The sequence below is a fragment of the Polyodon spathula genome, chromosome 16, assembly GCF_017654505.1.
Source record: "Polyodon spathula isolate WHYD16114869_AA chromosome 16, ASM1765450v1, whole genome shotgun sequence".
Classification (NCBI taxonomy): Eukaryota; Metazoa; Chordata; class Actinopteri; order Acipenseriformes; family Polyodontidae; genus Polyodon; species Polyodon spathula.
In genome coordinates, this window is record NC_054549.1 from 18,166,206 (window position 1) to 18,188,730 (window position 22,525).

The 22,525-nt window shown below is 38.5% G+C and overlaps 1 protein-coding gene across 1 annotated transcript in view; it reads right to left on the reverse strand.

Annotated features, from left to right (window-relative positions):
• Positions 1 to 223: 223 nt before the first annotated feature.
• The window catches only part of LOC121329351 (ephrin type-A receptor 8-like), a 160,756-nt gene continuing 138,454 nt past the window's right edge, over positions 224 to 22,525 (reverse strand). The window contains exons 10-17 of the mRNA XM_041274920.1: positions 20,245 to 20,370; positions 19,448 to 19,633; positions 18,117 to 18,178; positions 15,638 to 15,847; positions 13,749 to 13,898; positions 11,544 to 11,734; positions 9,980 to 10,135; positions 224 to 551 (exon numbers count right to left, since the gene is read on the reverse strand). Coding sequence (XP_041130854.1) covers positions 437 to 551; positions 9,980 to 10,135; positions 11,544 to 11,734; positions 13,749 to 13,898; positions 15,638 to 15,847; positions 18,117 to 18,178; positions 19,448 to 19,633; positions 20,245 to 20,370 — 1,196 coding nt within the window. The 3' untranslated portion in view covers positions 224 to 436. The remainder of the gene's footprint in view (positions 552 to 9,979; positions 10,136 to 11,543; positions 11,735 to 13,748; positions 13,899 to 15,637; positions 15,848 to 18,116; positions 18,179 to 19,447; positions 19,634 to 20,244; positions 20,371 to 22,525) is intronic.

Below are 22,525 nucleotides of genomic sequence, written 5' to 3' on the forward strand. Positions count from 1 at the left end.
CAATGTAAAAATAGTCACAAAGTCGAAGAGCGATTTAACCCTAAACCACAGCTGTGTATGGAAACGTCGCTATATGATACAGCAACAGAGTAAAATGGCCATTCATTATTTGTTTGTCTTTTATTGTTTTTCCAAGGAGTTCTTGGTCATCTCCCAACACAAATATTTTGCTGGTGAGTATTTCAACAGGCACCTGTTTAATTTAGTTTAATTTCATTCTTGTCCCCCCCCCCCAATATTTCAGGAGATAGTTAAGGCAGTTTTCAGTATATTTACAAAATACGGTACTAAGTATGTTTTAAAAACCAGGGAGCTTCCAGAGTCTTGTGATTAAAACTCCATTCATTCAAAGGTCCTGTTCCTCACGTGGCCAGCAATGTTTCCGAGCTGCTTTCCTGAAGGATTTAGTTTAAAGTTACCAAATCCTTGCCTTTGATTATAGCTCCACTGGAGGTCTGTTCATGTTTAGCATCTGCACCCTCAGTAACTGCACGCTGGTCATAATCTTCTTCTGATGGCCCATTAGTGTGATTCCAAGCCTCTGTATATCCCTGTGATCAGAAAGGAGAGCATCTATCACAGATAATTCGTATCAACTTCCTAACCTTTATTATACACTTCCTTAAATGTGGCCCATTATTGAAATGCCTTACATATAGGGCACATAGTGGAGGCATCCATTTTACACCTCACAATTTTCCAATTATCTGGAAAACCGCCCATCCAATTGTAATGAAACGTAGTATTAACAGTATTTAGCATAAGAACATAAGAACATAAGAAAGTTTACAAACGAGAGGAGGCCATTCGGCCCATCTTGCTCGTTTGGTTGTTAGTAGCTTATTGATCCCAAAATCTCATCAAGCAGCTTCTTGAAGGATCCCAGGGTGTCAGCTTCAACAACATTACTGGGGAGTTGATTCCAGACTCTCACAATTCTCTGTGTAAAAAAGTGTCTCCTATTTTCTGTTCTGAATGCCCCTTTTTCTAAACTCCATTTGTGACCCCTGGTCCTTGTTTCTTTTTTCAGGCTGAAAAAGTCCCTTGGGTCGACACTGTCAATACCTTTTAGAATTTTGAATGCTTGAATTAGGTCGCCACGTAGTCTTCTTTGTTCAAGACTGAACAGATTCAATTCTTTTAGCCTGTCTGCATATGACATGCCTTTTAAGCCCGGAATAATTCTGGTTGCTCTTCTTTGCACTCTTTCTAGAGCAGCAATATCTTTTTTATAGCGAGGTGACCAGAACTGAACACAATATTCAAGATGAGGTCTTACTAGTGCATTGTACAGTTTTAACATTACTTCCCTTGATTTAAATTCAACACTTTTCACAATGTATCCGAGCATCTTGTTAGCCTTTTTTATAGCTTCCCCACATTGTCTAGATGAAGACATTTCTGAGTAAACAAAAAAACTCCTAGGTCTTTTTCATAGATTCCTTCTCCAATTTCAATATCTCCCATATGATATTTATAATGTACATTTTTATTTCCTGCGTGCAGTACCTTACACTTTTCTCTATTAAATGTCATTTGCCATGTGTCTGCCCAGTTCTGAATCTTGTCTAGATCATTTTGAATGACCTTTGCTGCTGCAACAGTGTTTGCCACTCCTCCTACTTTTGTGTCGTCTGCAAATTTAACAAGTTTGCTTACTATACCAGAATCTAAATCATTAATGTAGATTAGGAATAGCAGAGGACCTAATACTGATCCCTGTGGTACACCGCTGGTTACCACACTCCATTCTGAGGTTTTTCCTCTAATCAGTACTTTCTGTTTTCTACATGTTAACCACTCCCTAATCCATGTACATGTGTTTCCTTGAATCCCAACTGCGTTCAGTTTGAGAATTAATCTTTTGTGCGGGACTTTGTCAAAAGCTTTCTGGAAATCTAAATAAACCATGTCATATGCTTTGCAATTATCCATTATCGATGTTGCATCCTCAAAAAAATCAAGCAAGTTAGTTAGGCACGATCTCCCTTTCCTATAACCATGTTGACTGTCTCCCAGGACCCTGTTACCATATAGGTAATTTTCCATTTTGGATCTTATTATAGTTTCCATAAGTTTGCATATAATAGAAGTCAGGCTTACTGGTCTGTAGTTACCTGGTTCAGTTTTGTTTCCCTTTTTGTGGATCGGTATTACGTTTGCAATTTTCCAGTCTGTCGGTACCACCCCTGTGTCAAGAGAATGCTGCATGATCTTGGTTAGCGGTTTGTAAATTACTTCTTTCATTTCTGTGAGTACTACTGGGAGGATCTCATCCAGCCCAGGGGATTTGTTTATTTTAAGAGCTCCTAGTCCCTTTAACACTTCTGCCTCAGTTATGCTAAAGTTATTTAAAACTGGATAGGAACTGGATGACATGTGGGGCATGTTGTCAGTATCTTCCTTTGTAAAAACTTGTGAAAAGTAATCATTTAACACATTTGCTATTTTTTTTTTCTTCCTCTACGATTTTGCCATTTGTATCTCTTAAACATTTAATCTCCTCTTTGAATGTTCTCTTGCTGTTGTAATATTGGAAAAACATTTTGGAATTGGTTTTAGCTCCCTTAGCAATGTTTATTTCTATTTCTCTCTTGGCCTTTCTAACTTCCTTTTCTCAGCATGACTGAGTGTATTAGAGCTTAGGTATATATAAGGGTGTCTGTCTGTCTTTACAAACATTTGTATATCTGTAAGTCACATTTACATTGTTTCCAAATATCAGGAATACTGAAATTGTTTTATTATTAGGGTTTATTATACGTGCACAGTGCTACCTCGTTATAATGTGGTTGTCGGGGTCCATAATTTTAATGCATATATTAACATTTTTGTTCCAGAAATGATTTACAATGGCTAAAAGCCAAATTAATATTGAAGACACACACAGTTTGCAGGTACCTGAATCCACGGTTTATTAGGATGATTATTCCCAGACCCAGTCTCCACTCTCACAGCAGCTTGCCTGCGCTGATGTGGCCACCCCCCTGTGTGCTTTCATGGTTCCCCAGACGTCACACACCAATCCCGGCTGAGGCAAGCTTACCGCTTCCCTGCTAACAAACACACACACACACACACACACACACACACAAACAGACAACTGGGTTCGTAAGCCAGTCCTGCAACAGTATAACTCCCAGGTCGTTACAATATATAATAGAAACTGTTGTAGGTATATTTTTCTTTTTTCTTTTTTTTTTTTGGAGTTTCTATTACAATTTATCAGAGCATAATTCACAATGACATCACCAGGATCACTTAAAGTATCTGGAACGTTCACCCACCGATTGCAAGTCAAATTGCATTATGGGGGAAATGGGAGCCACAACCTTACAGTGTTATAACCGATTCCGCAATGTAACAGGTCGCGTTATAACGGGGTAGCACTGTATGTATATATGTATGTATATAGGGTGGCAGGGCAGAGCCCAGTCTATAAATAAAGTATTGTGATTATGTGTTTTGGTGGTGGTTGGCAGGGATGGGATTAATTACTAGCCTTTCCAAAAACCTACGAAAACGTGGGTATTGTGGCTATTTTGCACAGCCACAGTATCATTGGTTAATTGTTTCATTAATTTAATTAAGCAACACCTGCTTGTAATTTAGGCAGGTGTATATAAGCAGGGCAGCACATGGAGAGGGTGTCTGAATATAAGGTTTGCGATAGAAGAAATTAAGAGCTTTGAGAAAAAGAGAAAAAACACCACACCAGGAAGGGAGAGAATTTGATACATGATAGAAAAAAATGTCAGATCGATGTTTACTGGTTGTGCTACAGCTGTTTGATTTAGTTTGGAAGACAGGCAGGATTCCTAATAGTTGGAAACATGCAGTAGTGATTCCTATTGGAAAGCCAGATAAGGATAGAAGTAAGAAAAAATAATATAGGCCAATTTCCTTGACATCTAATTTTGCAAAGATAATGGAAAGAATGATAAAATATAGATCGTTGTATTTCTTGGAAAGAAATCAGTTGTTGGCAAAAATTGAAGGGGGATTTAGAAGTAATAGATGTACAATGGACCAGATTTTATGTTCAGTGTCAGAGGTTCAAAAGGGGTTTGTTAATTAACAGTATACGGCAGCAGTGTTTCCGGATATTGAAAAGGCATTATGAAACGATATAGAGAGAAGGAGTATTGGTTACAATGTTTAATATAGGGAGAGCAGGTAGAATGTTTAGATGGTTTAGAAATGTTTTGGTAAATAGGAAAGTAAAAGTTGGGAATAATTTATTAGAAATAGTAGAGAATGAAAATGGAGTTCCTCAAAGGAGTGTAGTGCGTACACTCATTTTTTATGTTATGATATTGCCGAAAAATGTTGAAGATAGTGGGATATTGACGTATGCGGATGATTGTGTTGTTTGGAATAGACATAGTAATTTGGATAGTGGGGGGCAAGAAATTGAGTGGTAAATTGAAGAAAATACTGTAAATGTATGGGCAAAGAAATGGGGGGCAAAATTTTCAATGTTAAAAACAGGAGTTGTCATTTCTTGTAGAAGAAAAGGGGATATTAGTATTGAGTTTGATGGACGACAGTTAAAGATAGTGCCAGTGTTTAAATTTCTTGGAGTTTTGTTTGATGAGAAATTGAACTAGAAACAGCAGATAGACAGATGGATAGATAGATGTAAAGGAAGGATGAATTTGTTGAGGAGTATATCATGGAATGTATGGGGAGCAAGTATGAAAACTCTATTAATGATTTATAGAGCACGGATTAGGCCAATACTGGATTATGGAAGCACGGTATATGAGGAGGCGATCAGTAAGGATCTGAGGATAGGAAAGGCCAAGAGAGAAATAGAAATGAACATTGCTAAGGGAACTAAAACCAATTCCAAAATGTTTTTCCAATATTACAACAGCAAAAGAACATTCAAAGAGGAGAATGTGTTTAAGAGATACAAATGGCAAAATCGTAGATGAAGAAAAAAAATAGCAAATATATTAAATGATTACTTTTCACAAGTTTTTACAAAGGAAGATACTGACAACATGCCCCACATGTCATCCAGTTCCTATCCAGTTTTAAATAATTTTAGCATAACTGAGGCAGAAGTGTTAAAGGGACGAGGAGCTCTTAAAATAAACAAATCCTCTGGGCTGGATAAGATCCTCCCAGTAGTACTCAAAGAAATGAAAGAAGTAATTTACAAACCGCTAACCAAGATCATGGAGCAGTCTCTTGACACAGGGGTGGTACCGACAGACTGGAAAATTGCAAACGTAATACCGATCCACAAAAAGGGAAACAAAACTGAACCAGGTAACTACAGACCAGTAAGCCTGACTTCTATTATATGCAAACTTATGGAAACTATAATAAGATCCAAAATGGAAAATTACCTATATGGTAACAGGGTTCTGGGAGACAGTCAACATGGTTTTAGGAAAGGGAGATCGTGTCTAACTAACTTGCTTGATTTTTTTGAGGATGCAACATCGATAATGGATAATTGCAAAGCATATGACATGGTTTATTTAGATTTCCAGAAAGCTTTTGACAAAGTCCCGCACAAAAGATTAATTCTCAAACTGAACGCAGTTGGGATTCAAGGAAACACATGTACATGGATTAGGGAGTGGTTAACATGTAGAAAACAGAAAGTACTGATTAGAGGAAAAACCTCAGAATGGAGTGTGGTAACCAGCGGTGTACCACAGGGATCAGTATTAGGTCCTCTGCTATTCCTAATCTACATTAATGATTTAGATTCTGGTATAGTAAGCAAACTTGTTAAATTTGCAGATGACACAAAAAATAGGAGGAGTGGCAAACACTGTTGCATCAGCAAAGGTCATTCAAAATGATCTAGACAACATTCAGAACTGGGCAGACACATGGCAAATGACATTTAATAGAGAAAAGTGTAAGGTACTGCACGCAGGAAATAAAAATGTACATTATAAATATCATATGGGAGATATTGAAATTGGAGAAGGAATCTATGAAAAAGACCTAGGAGTTTTTGTTGACTCAGAAATGTCTTCATCTTGACAATGTGGGGAAGCTATAAAAAAGGCTAACAAGATGCTCGGATACATTGTGAAAAGTGTTGAATTTAAATCAAGGGAAGTAATGTTAAAACTGTACAATGCACTAGTAAGACCTCATCTTGAATATTGTGTGCAGTTCTGGTCACCTCGCTATAAAAAAGATATTGCTGCTCTAGAAAGAGTGCAAAGAAGAGCGACCAGAATTATTCCGGGCTTAAAAGGCATGTCATATGCAGACAGGCTAAAAGAATTGAATCTGTTCAGTCTTGAACAAAGAAGACTACGTGGCGACCTAATTCAAGCATTCAAAATTCTAAAAGGTATTGACAGTGTCGACCCAAGGGACTTTTTCAGCCTGAAAAAAAGAAACAAGGACCAGGGGTCACAAATGGAGATTAGACAAAGGGGCATTCAGAACAGAAAATAGGAGGCACTTTTTTACACAGAGAATTGTGAGGGTCTGGAATCAACTCCCCAGTAATGTTGTTGAAGCTGACACCCTGGGATCCTTCAAGAAGCTGCTTGATGAGATTTTGGGATCAATAAGCTACTAACAACCAAACGAGCAAGATGGGCCGAATGGCCTCCTCTCGTTTGTAAATTTTCTTATGTTCTTATGATACTGGATGTGGTGCCGGCTATAGCTCTTGGAGTATGTAGTGGAGCATTATGTTCATCTCCAATTGCAGCATTGCAAGTAGTTACTGGGGAAATGCCACTCTATTTAAGAAGGAAAATGCTGAGAGTTCGGTATTGGGTCAAGGTAATGAATGGAGGAGATGGAAATCCTGTGTAATATATTTTTTAGCCTTGTTGGGAATATGAGGTAATGAAGAGAAAAAGGAATGAGTGTGATAACTATTGGGATGAGAATTCAAAAAGATATTGAGGAACAGGAAACACTGAGATATTGTTTAGGACGGGTGAGGTTAAAAAGAGTACAATCTAATATTAGTCTGTGGTCTTTTAAAACTCCACTGATTGATGTATCTTTGTTCAAAGAAAAAGAGAAGGCAAAGGACAGAGGTAAATAATGATTGGGAGAATTACTGTAAAATTTTTACAGATGGGTCAAAAAATACAGATAATGGCAACTTATTATATACCGGAATTTGAGGTGGAAAAGCATTTTCGTATTACAGGTGATGTTTCAGTTATGACAGCAGAATTGATAGGGATTATATTGGCATTGCAATGGATTGTAGATGTCAAGTTGAACAGAGCAGTAATCTTTTCAGATTCCTTATCAGGTTTACATGCATTTAAAAATGGAGGGGAGGGTGAGAGAAGAGATTTAGTGCAGGAAATAATATATTTATTTTCGGAGTGCTGTTTTTTTAGGTTTATATGTAGTTTTAGTATGGATTCCAGCTTATATAGGAATAGATGGGAATGTGAGGGTGGATATGTCAGCTAAAATAGCAGTGAAGAAAGAGGAAGTGGGTATGGGTGTGTAGTATGGTTTAAATGAATATTATAATATAATTGAAAAGCAAATTATTAATGAATGGCAGAATATATGGGATGAAGAAAAAAAAAAGGTAGGAAGTTTTATAAGGCCCAAAGTAAGGAAGGGTGGTATGGGTTGAATAGAAAAGAGAAAGGAGCATTAACAAGGCTTCTTATAGGCCATTCAATACTTAAAGAACCCTTACATATGATTGGAGCCCATGAGAATGGGCTATGTATGGAATATAGTGTAAAGGAAACAGTGGAGCATATGATGGTTGAATGTGTTAGATATAGGGAGGTGAGAGAAGATATGTGGAAAGAATTAAGTGCTTTCAAAATTTCCAATACTTTTTTTTAAAGATGGTATAGGTGATGGAGGTAAAATAGAAAAAGGTATTATTGGGAGCATTGGAAAATATATTTAAAAAATATATAACATATAGATATACGTGTTCACAGCAGTTTTAACTGACAAACCTGAACAGTAGGTGGTGACAGCAAGTTTCAAGAGAAACTTGGTTTGACATAAACCAAACAGAAGAATAAGAGAGGCTGTCTGCGTTATGGCCAAGGTCTGAAAAGGGCTATGTTAAGGCGAAGGCCTAAGAGGAGCCCTGTGGGGGTCCTTAAAGAAAAGTATGTTTAAATACTTGGAAAGTGTTGGTTTTGGTGACTGGTAAATGGAGTAGCCATCCAGTTTATTAGTTTAAAACTTGTCAAAATTTAGTTAGTACTCCTTGATGGTTTGTTTGTTTATTTTGTTTTGTATAAATAAATATACAGGTACCGCCGTGTTTTTGAAAACTATTTGTGGTCTGAAAGTAGGTTTAACCAGTGGCGGAAATTAAAAATAAAAAGTCAGACAGAGATATCGTAGCAATTTGGTTACGAATCAGTTTTCAAGAAGAACTTTCTCAGAAAGATTGGAGATTGTTAGAAAAAGGGAGGTATTCACCACAAATACCCAAGCTGACACAAGAAGGGAAGGGATATACTCGGCACTTCCAGCATTCAAATTATGTAGAATTCCTTTCTCTGATTTCTGACTACGACAGAATTGTTAAATTATCACTTATCAATAGCCACAGTATTCTTGGTACCTCGAACAAAAAACACAGCTCAGCTGTCTTGTGTTTTCAGGTATGTAACAGTGGCACGAAAGAATGGTTGTTCTGTGAAAATGTGTTACATACTAAAATAAAAATCATAATAAAAATGCTTTTAAAAAGACCAAATTCCCATTATTATTATTATTATTATTATTATTATTATTATTATTATTATTATTATAGTATTCCTACGCAGGACAGCCGCTGTAAGATTGTTACCATTATTAAAAATGTGCATGGATTAATCTACCGATTGATCAACTAATGCCTATAAATTAACCAATCACAATTTTTAATCGAGTGACATGGATGAAGGCTATATTTGCATCCTGAGTCATTAAAAAAAGGCATAATAGTGCAATAGTGACGTCAAAATGGGATATTTGTCTAGAAGATTATACTTGACCTCTGACCCCTATTTGACTCCTGTGCACCCCAAGACCATTTTCAAACACAAAATGTCTTTGTTTTCAGTCACTCGACAACACCCACAATAGTAGAGAAATTTGAACAAAAAAATGAGAATCCCTTGAAAAAAAACTAAATTTCATATTGTGCTGGTACATTCATATCTCCCAGAAAGGAATGTGAAATAAAAGACATTCCTGTCAATGATTTGGAGCGACACCTGGCAAACTTCTGTTTTTTTTTTACACAAAAGATAGATGGCAGTGAGTATGAACCTGGAACAACTGGTAGTTTTTTAAGCAGTGTAGACAGATACCTGAGGCAAAATGATTACCCACATTATAGGTATCATGGAAATGACATTAAATTTGCTGAAACAAAGAAAACAATGGTTGCCAAACAGAAATATTTAAAGAAACAAGGTAAAGGCAACCGTCCAAACAAAACTGAAGCACTAACAGATAACGACATAGAACGTCTGCACAGCACTGAAACACTAACATAGAACATCTGTACAGCACTGAAACACTAACATAGAACATCTGTACAGCACTGAAACACTAACATAAAACATCTGTGCAGCACTGAAACACTAACATAGAACATCTGTACAGCACTGAAACACTAACATAGAACGTCTGCACAGCACTGAAGCACTAACATAGAACGTCTGCACAGCACTGAAAAGTTTAAACTTTTATACGGTACGAATAAACTACTCTATTTCTACAGCTTTTCTTGGGTTAAAATTCTATTGCTGGCTGTAAATTATCTTTTACATCCCAACCCTTTAATAATGACCCTTTTTTCTCAGCATGGATTTTCAGGTAGTTTTATTTTTGCTAGCTGTACACCTTGATAGATGGCAGTCCACTTTTCCACATAGTCACCTCATCAGAGTAATGTGTAGGGATCTTCAGTGTGAGACCTGGAAATCCCTTCCTCAGCAGTGCATTAAAGCACTTATATAAATCATACCCACGCTGCACGGCTACTTACTGCAGATTCATCCTCATTACATGACCCAGCGATAGATACCCAGCAGCTGCAAAGCTCTCTCTGTAGCGGCCCATTTTAATGGCGTCTAGCCACTCATCCACTGTGCTGCATTGGGTGAAATCTGGGATGCTTTTGATCATTATAGGATTGGTCAGCCTAAAAAAGAAGGGAAAGAAATGCTATAATTCAAGTCTGATCTAGGCAGAAAATCATTGTTCTAAAAAAGATATAGAAGAGAGGCAGAGCTGATAGTTATGAAGGAATAGAGCAGATTAATATGAGAACTAAACACCCAAGGGCCTGAGTTCTACATCAGCAACACCACAGCACTCGAAACTCAACTAATCAATTTATGCAACTCTAATTAGCAATAGTGCCGCTTACCTTTTGATCAATGACTTCTAGTAAAATGGTAAAAATGTATCTAGTTACACTGCGGAGACATTTGAACAAAGTACAATTGGGAGTTTATTGGATGTAACCATCTTGTTAATTATTAAATGACACCTTATACAAGTTTCCCATAGAACAGTAAACACATAACAATGTTAAAGCATAGGTAAGCAATGTAAAGTCCAGAGAGGTATGGTATAACATATTAAAAAAAAAAACATGCAAATCGTGGTAATCTATAGTAAATACAAAGTATAACTGTGGGAAAAGCATGGGGAGACTGCAACATGACTGTGCACATGTACCATGTTTTGTGTAAAACCTCCTTTGCAGAACTGAAGGGGCTATAGCTAATTAAACCATTATGTAAATGATACCGGTTCTGCACTTCCAATCACTATGCAGGCCTCAGAGGTGCAGTTTTAAATTAAAGCATATTTACTAGTGAACATATATTTACATGTAAGAAAATTTGATATTGTAAAATAATTTCTCTTTAAGGTATTCTTCCACTTCCCAGGACACATGAAGAATGACTTTGTCCAACCTTTTCAATGCCTTTCCTGTCAGTAACCTATTAGCTAACTTACATGCTTTGCATACAGTGAGATGCATTGACCAGAGGTGAGAATCATATGGGAAGTTACATAGTAACAGATCAAAGGAAAGTAGGGCTGGTAAACGGAGACCCACTGTAGTATGGCACCAGATATCATTTCTAAAATGATACTGCACTGTTTCTATAAAATGTGCTGCTTTTAAATGACCACTATAGCGATGCGAACTGCAGATGAGATTTATGGAATTATTTCATCAGCAAGAACCTCTTTCACCAGTTAGAACCTGACCAGCTCAGAAATCAAGAGACACTTTAATAAATATGTACACATGTTTAAAATATGAGTTTAAAAAAACTCCTTTTAGGCCATATTTGTAAAACCCCTTGAGGATGCATTTGTTCGACTATTCTGTCTTGTCAGTTAAAATCCCTTATTCTACACCAGTGTTGCTCAATGTTTTTGGCCACAGCCACATTTGTTTATTTCTTGGAAGGCTGAGGCTCAAATATCCTCTCAACAGTAACTGTTTTACCCCACTCAGACCGCTTCCTCACTAATGTGTATGAATGTGAAATCAGCCATAGCTGCCATTGCTGCTCCTGGTGTCTCACCTGCACAAGGTATCCTGGATCTTAAGGTTCTCTGGGGTCCGGATCAGTTTGTCCAGCATGGTGACGATCTGGCAGAACTTTGGCCTTTCGTTCCGATCTTTCTGCCAGCAGTCCAGCATGAGCTGATGTAGGGCTATTGGACAGCCCATTGGGGCAGGCAGTCGATACCCTTCGTCGACAGACTTTATTACCTAAAGAAAACACTCACATTAGTTGGAAAGATCTGTTATAGAAGTGGAACTGCGTTGGTCCCAGATCCAATCAATTACAAACACATATATACGTAAGCAATAAGACAGGACAGGGTGTTGGTTGTGCTAGAATAACAACACCCCAAGGGGCGAGGTAAGGCATGAGGCCATAGGCCAAGTTACACAGTTGGACAGATTGTGCAGTAGGTGGCCCTGTTTGTTGAGTAAGGGAGTTTTTTTCTCCCTTTTGTTTATGAGTTGACAACGACACTCTAGACAGGATATACAGGATACTTCCTGTCTTTCTAAGCTGGTGTCCAATAGCTGCTTAAACTACCTTCTGCGTCCTGAGTACCGATGATTTATGTTTGTTTAAGTCTGTTTGGGATACAGCAGGGTGATGTGAATTGTCTTTTTGTTGTCCCGTGTAAGTTTTCAGGACAGAAATGAAGACGCTGTTTGCTGTTTTAAAGTGAGTATCTGAAATTTGGTTTATAGATCGTCCCACTGTGGGAGAATTAAAAACGATTCAGTCCAGCTTGCAAGCTTGTGAAGCTGCTAACTGAATACTGTGTGCCAGCTGATGTTCTCACTTCAGCAAAGAAACTTCTTAAAACTGTTTTTATTTCAGTCTTAGATGCAGTTTTACAGTCCATATTATTTTTGGTTTGTACTGACCAATCATTACAAACTGACACAGCCCAAGCGGTTACTTTATTAGTGTTCTGCTCTTCTTTATTGGCTTCAATTATATTAATTTCAGCAGTACTGAGAGACAGGTGTCTTGTAGTCACGTTTTCACTGACCTTTTTTTTTTAAAAGATTACTGTTGGTTCCGTTACCAAACTGTTTTGATCTAAATCCTCCAGGAATGTGCGAACACTGGAGTCACCAAACAAGTTAAGATTCAAATGGAGGAAGTACATTGTATTTTATTTAGTTTTTATTGTGGACAATTCAATTTTTTTTAAATGTTCTGAAAACGCTCAGTTCAATAATATCTGTTTGTAAAAGTCTTAGGTCTTGTTTTTACCCATCGGTTGTACTGCAATAATTCAATGGCTTGGCACGCCTATCAGCCAATCAGGACACAGATATCTCCCAACCCATTTTATACATTTCTCATGGACCTACAGTCTGAATCACCCTATTATAATGAAACACATGCAGAAGGCAGCTGTAAAAGTATAAAGAGACTGGACAAGGCACTTTAGTGTGGTACAAATTACAATAAGGGCCCAAATTTCTTTATACATATTCCTAACTGAAACGTTATAATTCACTATGGTTTCCTGGGTTTACTTCACTGAAAACCACGTCAAGGAAGGTTTACGAGCATGAGAAGGCCCTTTGACCCATCAATCCTCATCCGGTTCCTAGTAGCTGATGTGATCCCAAAACACTGTGAATTCAGATCTTAAAGGATCATTCCACAAGTCATTCCACAAATTCTCTGTGTACAAAAGTCCTACATCTATCTTCACTCAATTTATAATTGTGCCCTGTGGTCCTGGCCTCTCTGTTCTCATCATACTTTATCCAGATCATGCTTCTCCTGCAACAATGCTGGTGCGCTGACTGAAATCAGTGCTGTATTGAGGGAACAGAAAAAGAGCAGGGAGGATAAACAAGCTCTACACATTGAGAGAAATTATCTTTCTTCTGACAAATGCTCCAGAGCAAAAGTTGAAAATGTACTTCATATTTATGGTCCATTGGGATTATGTGTAAAAATACATTACTGGGATACAGCAAAGGGGAAGTAATACCTATCTTGGAAATACTGCAGTTTGTTTTGTAATGCTTTAAGACTTGGTTTTACATGATGACTCAGGGAATGCGGTTCTCATTCCAAAAGCCTTCTCTCACAAATCCTGAAGGGAGAGAATCCCATGGGCAGACTCCTGTGGGCAGGCTCAAACTCTTTTTGAGTGTTTCACTTCAGATCTAAGCCTTCTTTGCACTTAAACCTTGAAGCACTGTCTCATCTTTGAATGGCCCATTTGAGACTTACATCTCGATTTGTTAGATTCCAGTATGGTCTCTCGCCATAGGATGTCACCTCCCACATTACCACCCCATAGCTCCATATGTCACTGGCTGAGGAGAATTTGCGATACGCGATGGCCTCTGGTGCTGTCCAGCGGATTGGGATCTTTCCACCCTGCAGAGGAAACCAAAGAGGCTACTCTGAGATGCAACATAGGTTAAACACTTTACACCCAAGTACCTTAATCCTCAGTAATACATGTGAAAACTCACCAGCATTGCAGAATAAGCCATCCTTAAACTGAGTTTCAAATAGCAGTCATTGAAGATCCCAGGCAACTTAAGAACCAATTCTATTTTTAATGTTACCAACTGTATCTTGATGAACTACTTACTCTAAGCTCCTTTCACACTGGCATGTGTGAAACCTGGTGTCATGCGGGTCGGCTACACAATTTTACATTTACAATTTTGCTTTTTGAAGAAGCCTGGTAGACCAGGTTGACAGAAGCAAATACAAAATGTTCGTATTAATGCCCCGGAAGCAGCTTGTTACAGACGCTTCCATCCAAACTTCTCTGGATTAAATCATCAGCCCAAATGTTGTTTAGAGCAAATGTTTTCTTCATCTCAGCTTTAATCAGTCTCATGGTTTGGCTCAATCAACAGAAATATGACTAAATAGAATAAACAGAAATGTTATTTACGGAAGTGAAACCTTCACGCAGGCATGGTTGTTTGTTACTTCGTCTGTTTACGAATGGCCAGCATGCATTTTGTCTCACTCGACCCGTATCAAAACGTGTCGACCCACATCCTGAGGTGGGTTGCTGCCGATCTGGGTCAGCCTGGGTACGACCCAGGTACGTGGTTTCACACTACACAGGATTGTGATTCATGTAGCCAGCACCAGTGTGAAAGAGGCTTTAATAACTGGCAAAGGCAGGGCATGTAGAGAGTACCTCACGATCCCACGGCAATCCTAAACCCTTCTCTTGGGGAGTTTCTATAGTATCAGTGATATCTATTACAGTTAGCATTAAGCATTTTAAAACAGGGCATCCCCTAACACAACATCACTTTTAGACTCTCCCATCCCCCTCCCCCAAACACTGCAGAGTCACCACAGTATTGTCATTGGTGCAAGGCATAAAACAACTGTTACTTTACATTTAATGGTTATATTTCCATAAATGAAAAGTCTGTTATGCAATATCATATTGTAATATGTATCATCTCCCAATTCTAAACAAAATATAGAAGACTGAAGTTACTCAAAGATATTGCTCTCATTAAAAAAAAAGTATAGTCGCTTGGTTTAGAAGCATGTTTGCAAAATGCAAAGCAAAGTGGCGGTGATGACGGTGATTGACAGTAAGGTAGACACGGACGGAACGTTCTGGTACGAGGTTTGGTGAGAAAGCAGAATAGTACTGACACTTATTTTGTACAGGACATTGAATACAAAGGTGTTCATATGAAAATTACCTTTTCCTTCACTTTGTTCATAGGAACACAAACATAGTGTAACCCACTGTATACTGTAATTCTGATATTTGACATGTAGCATAACAGGAACAGTCAGTACCATAATTTAATTAAACCAAAGTAAACCACAAAACTGGTATACCGACTCACCCCTAGTGGCAATATACTAGTTCATTTCTGTAAATTACCCATTAAAGGTGAAACAACTTCCTATGATAAAATTACATCTTTGGACGCTGATTGTAGGCAAAATTCCCATCTTATAGACCCTTGTCCATTAAAACAATTTGCTTAGTAGTTAATATTGCTTATCTGATTAGCTAGGCTCGAGTTATCCATCACAACTAGCAGTTGAAATAACACAGAATTGTGCACCCTCGTTATAAGGCAAATACATTTGAATATGAGTGAAACAATCAAACTTACACTGGTGGTGTATGCAGCATCAGGATCGTCTTCTAAGACTCGCGAGAGGCCAAAATCAGAGACTTTACAGACCAGGTTGCTGTTGACCAGGATGTTCCGTGCAGCCAGGTCCCGGTGAATGTACCCCAGGTCTGAAAGATAGTTCATGCCTGCAGCGATCCCACGAAGGAGCCCAACCAGCTGGATGACAGTGAACTGGCCATCATGTCTCTATGGGGAAGGCAGGGAATTGAGTTATTTGTTAGCTTGTCATTCAGAAGATGGGATATATTAAGTGGAGCTATTTTAACATGCATATCAGGGAGATTCACCCCTCGTCGCAGTGTTAAATTTAGAATTAGAACCATCATTAACAATCATCTTGCCATACACATCCCAAAATCATTTCCCCTAACAAATAGCTCAAATAAAAACATAGCTGTGAGTATGCGTAACCAATAATCATATTTATGGAGTCTTATACAGTTTATTGGGATTGTTCAATTATTTGGATAATGTACAAATCAAATCACCACAGCAAATTACAGGGCTGACATCTTGAGTGCAATTGCTGCTAATTGGACTAATTTATCATTCTGGTTTAAGATCCTGGATTAAAGAGCGTGTTTTTACAGTATTTGCACTGCTAATTATCCCAAGTAGAGACAAGATAATAGGATTATTTATTTAAATTAAAAAGTGCCCAACTATTTAGCCCCTGATTTTCCTCCCAATTTATAATTCCCACAGAAATTCCCTATAACAGTTCTGAGGGTCAGTGGGTATCCTCCGATCCCACAACCAAGCCTCCTGATTGTATCTCTCTTAATGCATACTGTGCGCCACCTGGGGACCCCAGCATGTATAGCACAAGACTCAATTAAATAGTAAAGTATATTTAAGGTTTAATTCAAGTATTTGTTTTTTGTTTGTAAAATGTATTTAAAACGTCTCTTATGTTTGATTAATTTGGGACAGCAGCTGGTCTTAATACTAAATACAGGGGTATACTTTTGAGGGTGGCTGTAAATAACACAGTTAATTCTCACTCATGTTTATAATTATAGTAACTAGCCCTTGTGTTATGGCTGTTTTGCATTGTGGTGCACAGGATCGACCTTGTTACACTAGACACACAAAACAGTGCTGCCATCTTGGTACACCGCATCATATCAACTGAGCACCTAGTTTTTTAATGAACAAAAAATTCCATCTACAAAATATTAACCTTTCAGTTGCAGTATGTAAACCACCAAGATACCTTGCACTATATTGTCAGGCTACAACACCTGTTCTGCAGTGAGTTTCCAGAAAAGGAAAAACATTTAGTTAACAGTGAAGCATTATATAATGATCACATTTGGGGATTGGAAAACAGTTCATTCCACTGGGCAAAATGAATGCCCTTTCACTCATTCAGTAAACTTGACACACATATTCTTAAAATACTTGAACTTACACAAATAAATAAAGTGTTTGGTAATAATACCTTTATTTTGATATAGCACCTTTCATTGTGGACCACCACCACAAAGCACTTTATTAAATGCAGAGTCACTCACAATAGGACATTAATTTAACATCTCATCCACAGGATGGAGCACAAGGCGGTTAAGTGACTTGCTCAGGGTCACACAGTGAGCCAGTCAATGGCAGAGGTGGGATTTAAAACAGTGACCTTCTGGTTACAAACCCTAAACTTTAACCAGTAGACCACACTGCCTGATGGATTTACTGCTTCAGTATTTATTTTGGTTTTCATATGATAATGTTCCACATTAGAAGGAAAACACACACACACTAGTTGCTGCTTATGTATTTAATATGCCACTTCATACTACCAAAGTAATAGCTAGAAGGCCATTGTGATTCAAATAACACAAGGAGAAGAGAACCTGCATTGTTCCAACCTCTCTGCCCATAATTCTAATATAAATAATAGCACTTTTTATTTCTTTGTATTATGTGCATGAATTCTTAACCTTTCACAGCAAGAAGGTTGAATCCTGATCAGAACATTTAAAAAAAAAAAAAAAAAACTTTAGTGTTCAAAACTGCCACGTTGCCATTTCAAGAGTTGGCATAATTTAACTAATGATGCTGGCTTCCAATGTGTCTTTAAAATAGGGATTTTAAAAGAAGATGTACCGGCATAATAATGAGAAGGATGGAGCTTTTTGATCATTTTATATGCCTTGCATGCTTTATTTTGAAATATAAATGTGCATTCATTCAAATATGATATTGATTCCATGCTCAAGGTGTGTGGGGGGGGGGGGGGGGGGGGGCATGTTACAAGACCCAGTCATGTGAGATACAAAACACATATTTATTACATGTTGTTTCAGCTTTGGGACTAGCTATCCAAAATGTCTGTGTGATTAAAATATGTTCATCAGTGGATGTTTGAAGAGGCCCAAACAAAGGGCACTTTATGCACTTGCATGGTTTAACAGTTTCCACATGGGAGTGTGAAGGATACATGCAAAGAAGCCCTTACCCGGAGGAAAGAATCCAAGGAACCGTTTTCCATGTACTCTGTTATGATCATCACTGGTTTACCTGGAAAGAAAGCACCAGACTGAGCATTCATGACTTCACATTTTGTCTCTTTGGGTACTGAGCATTCATGACTTCACTTTTGCCTCTTTGGGTATGATTACGCATGGTTTAGCATCATTGTCAAAAATAGTCTATGCTGTGAATAATCGGATTAAGGTAGATCAAGAATATTTGAATGGGGAGACAGAGATAATCCAGTCGGTGCTTCTGTGCCTGTTTCCTCCTGCTTGAGCTTGGAATAGTTTATAGGGTGAAGTAGTAGCATACCAAGTGAAGTAGTGAAATAGTACGCCCCTATTCAGAAGAAACCTCTGAGAGTTGGGGCTCACTTAAGTGTCAGTGCTTGCTCATATTGTGAAAGCACACTAAAGTGTGCACCAGTGGCGGCTCGTCATAAGAAGCTACGGAAGCTAAGCCTACGTGTAATTTTGTAAAAGTAAAATAAAGCTTACCTTACATCATGCTTTCCGAGGTTTACTGTATTGCTATTGGCTAATGTAGCCTCAAATTGGGTGGGATTCTGTATGTCTTCCATCTGCAATCAGCCTGTCTGTCAAGTTTCAATGCATTTGTACTGGCTACATGATGCAAGCTTGTGGCTAGCCTCTACCACTCATAATTAGACTTAATCTTGACTTGTCTGTTGTCAGGCAGGGTATGGGTTACGTGTGGCTACTCGCTTCAGTTTCGATTTATATACAGTAAGTTGATTTACATATAGTAAGTCTGAAGCACTGTCACAACAAAATGTGAAAAAAGTTCAAGGGGATGTACACTTTCTATAGGCACTGTATATATATATAAATTTAGCCTCCCCACTTATTAAAGTCAGGAGCCGCTACTCGTGTGCAGTCACACTCATCACTACAGTGTGCACTCACACTCAATGGTTGTTTCTAAATGTAGCTGTAAATGTTCATAAAACAACTGGACTGCCATACAGAATCACTTTAAGCAGGGAATGGACTAGAAAGGACCTTGACCTTGTTCCCAAACAGTGATACTGTACTACTGTAATTCAGTATGATACTGTAATTCAGTATGATATTGTAGTACTGTAATGCAGTGTGATATTGTAGTACTGTAATGCAGTGTACTACAGTATCCTAGACAAAGCAAAGTTATAATGATACAGTACAATGTGTATGTGTGTATATATATATATATATATATATATATATATATATATATATATATATATATATATATATATATATAGTATAAGGGAAGAAACAGAGCTGAAAAATGGTACAGATAACACACTCTTACTTCTCGTGACAACTCCTTCCAGTCGAATGATGTTCGGATGGTCGAACTGTGCCATGATGCTTGCCTCGCTTAGGAAGTCACGCCTCTGTTTTTCAGTGTAACCAGATTTGAGTGTCTTCAGGGCCACTGGAATCTCACGCTTTCCTGGCAGCTTCATCCGGCCGTAGCAAACCTCTCCAAACTCTCCTACAGGGCCAGACCCAGCACAGTTCAAACACAGGCCACACTCAGGAGTTACAATGTAGGAACATGCTTGCTGATTGGGACCTTTGTCCAAGGCAAACATTTTAGGGGCTCACATGAAACTCCTAATTATAATTTAGAATGAATGCACCAGAGGTTAATTTTTTAATAAAAAAAATGTATAGGTCTCCTGGTGTATTTCTTAGACAACTATTTAGTTAAAATTGGTTTCCTCTCAGTTATAAGATATACAGTCTGAGCAGCACATAAAAACAAAAAAGACACACCCTCTATAAGCACTGGCAGATCAACCAAGTGACCTGCATTTTCCGGGTCAGACCCGCAAATCGACATGAAACCCTGCAGATCCACGACAGTCACTGCACCACCCACATAATAAAACTGATACAGCACTGTTTGGGTGATGTAAAAAAACTGAAGTTTGTCATTATCAACCTCTGACTGTATGTCATTTTAATAATTGAGGTCATATTTATTATTGTTTAAACTTTCTCAATGCTTTTCCATGTCTAGACCATCATTTCACTTTCTGGAGCTTGGGACCTGTGCACTGGGGTCTTCAGAATTCAAAGAGAGGACAAATGACAACATGCCTGAGCCGATGATTTTTTCAATTTTTATCCTTGATGCCTCTATTTCTCGGGCAAACTGACGAACAGCTTGACAGGGGTCCTCATATGTATGGGGGTCAATATAGAACCTGGATTCTGGAAACGTAACTGTGAAAACAACAAAACACACATACATTATAAAAACTATTTTCATAATCAGAAGAAGCATGCAGCTATGTTTTCAGATGTGTCTTGTGTGCTTATTTTCTGTAATAATTTAGTATGATGTTGGCTGGTGTTTCCGTGGAGTGCCTTCATGCTTAGCTGTCAGTTTGTGAATGCAGTATGTTTTAAATGGAAACTGCAGGGTCTGCGATCAAGCTATCAAAGTGTGATCCCTGATGTTCACCTAGTGAAGAATGGAAATAAGCACAATATGTGCCTCACATGTTCTTAATTGCTGTGTGTGTGTGTGTGTGTGTGTGTGTGTGTGTGTGTGTGTGTGTGTGTGTATATATATGCATGGAATAAAGCTGGACAGCGTGTCCGTATATATCCAATATATGGACTACTTAGGGCACTGCTAGGCTCTAGGCAAAGCCAAGGGCCGCCAACCCCCAAGAACACCCCGTGGGGCCTTATTGCATTTATAATCAAGGTCAAACAATGGATTAGAAAAAAAAGAAGTAGAAATTCTTTTTAAGGTCAACATTTTTTTTTTTTTAAATATCGTCATACCAATAAAGGAACTAAAAAGTAGTCTCAATTAGAACTTTTACCTGCAAACTAAGTAACGCTAAGTAAATTCATTTAATTGAGACACGTAAAAGTGAGTAAATAATTAATCTAAACAGTCCAATTTATTGTTGATAGGTGTTGAATTGTATGTTCCCATTGAGTTTACATTGTTGAAAGAAATGGCTACTAAACATTCTATGAAGGTCTGTGAGGCAGGACAATGTTTTCTAATACATGGTCAGGTCCCAACTGTCTGTATACATCATACACATGTACAGCCGGAACCTTGCGCAACCAATCACATTACTTGTTTCAGGTTCCATCACCACAGCCATAGCTACACACATTACAAAAACCACTATTATACAACAGGCAAAACTATTATTTTCTAGTAAAATTGATTTGTAGGGTAAAATATATTTCTTTTTAGCAGCTAGCTGTGACATTTCTATTAACATGTCATGTAGGGACTGCCTGTACTATATGTTTTATCACTCAGCATGGCATTCCATCCTCTGTAACAAGAACATAAGAACATGAAGGCTATTTGTCCCATCAATGCTCGTCCATTTCCTTAGCTGCTAATTAATCACAGGGTCCCACAATCTCATAACCTCCCTTGATTTCTACCTCACACATGTTACTATATAACCAGGCATTCTGTTGGCCCTTTTTAACAGCCTCCCTACATTGTCTAGATGTGACAGTGATGGGCTGTTGCAATTATAATGAATACAGAGCCCATAGGGAGATAATTGGTCTAATATTGAAAAGATAAAGAGAAGCAGTAGAGTATATCATGCTATTTATTATTATGATGCATTTATCTGGGCACATTTTTCATGGGAAATGCTAGTGGATGTACAGCTGCAGCATTGAATTACACAATACAGTATTGTACTGTTAGGTAAGCTGTAAATCTCCCTCCCGACCAGAAAGGGCGCTGTGCAAAGTTGGTGGGATGCTTCCTCCTAGACCGGCAGACTCGACGGTAGGCAGAAACCAGAAGGTGACCATATTAGGGGAAGCATGTAGCTGCACGTACACTGAAGGACTCCACTGCACTCAGCTATGGGGCAGACAATGATTGGAGTTGATTGCATGGAGGAGTTTGGTGGTACAAAGGGGAAGCAGCTACATCAGTCCTGCTCATTTAACTGAAACGTGATTGCGCAACTGGAGGGTGTTTTCTGGTTTTGTTTTGTGTTTGTCTGTTACAGGGGAGGTGCTGCAGCTACAGAGCCAGCACTTACCCCAGATCACTACCCCGCTGCACAGCATGATACGGACACCAGAACCACCTCCCCAGATCACTACCCCACTGTACAGCATGACACACCAAAACTACTACCCCAGATCACTACCCCACTGCACAGCATGACACGGACACCAGCACCGCTTCCCCAAATCACCACCCTGCTGCACAGCGTGACACAGAGACCAGAACCACCTCCCCAGATCACTACCCCACTGCAGAGCATGACACACCAGAACCACTTCCCCAGATCACTACCCCACTGCACAGCATGACACGGACACCAGAACCACTTCCCCAGATCACTACCCCACTGCACAGCATGACACA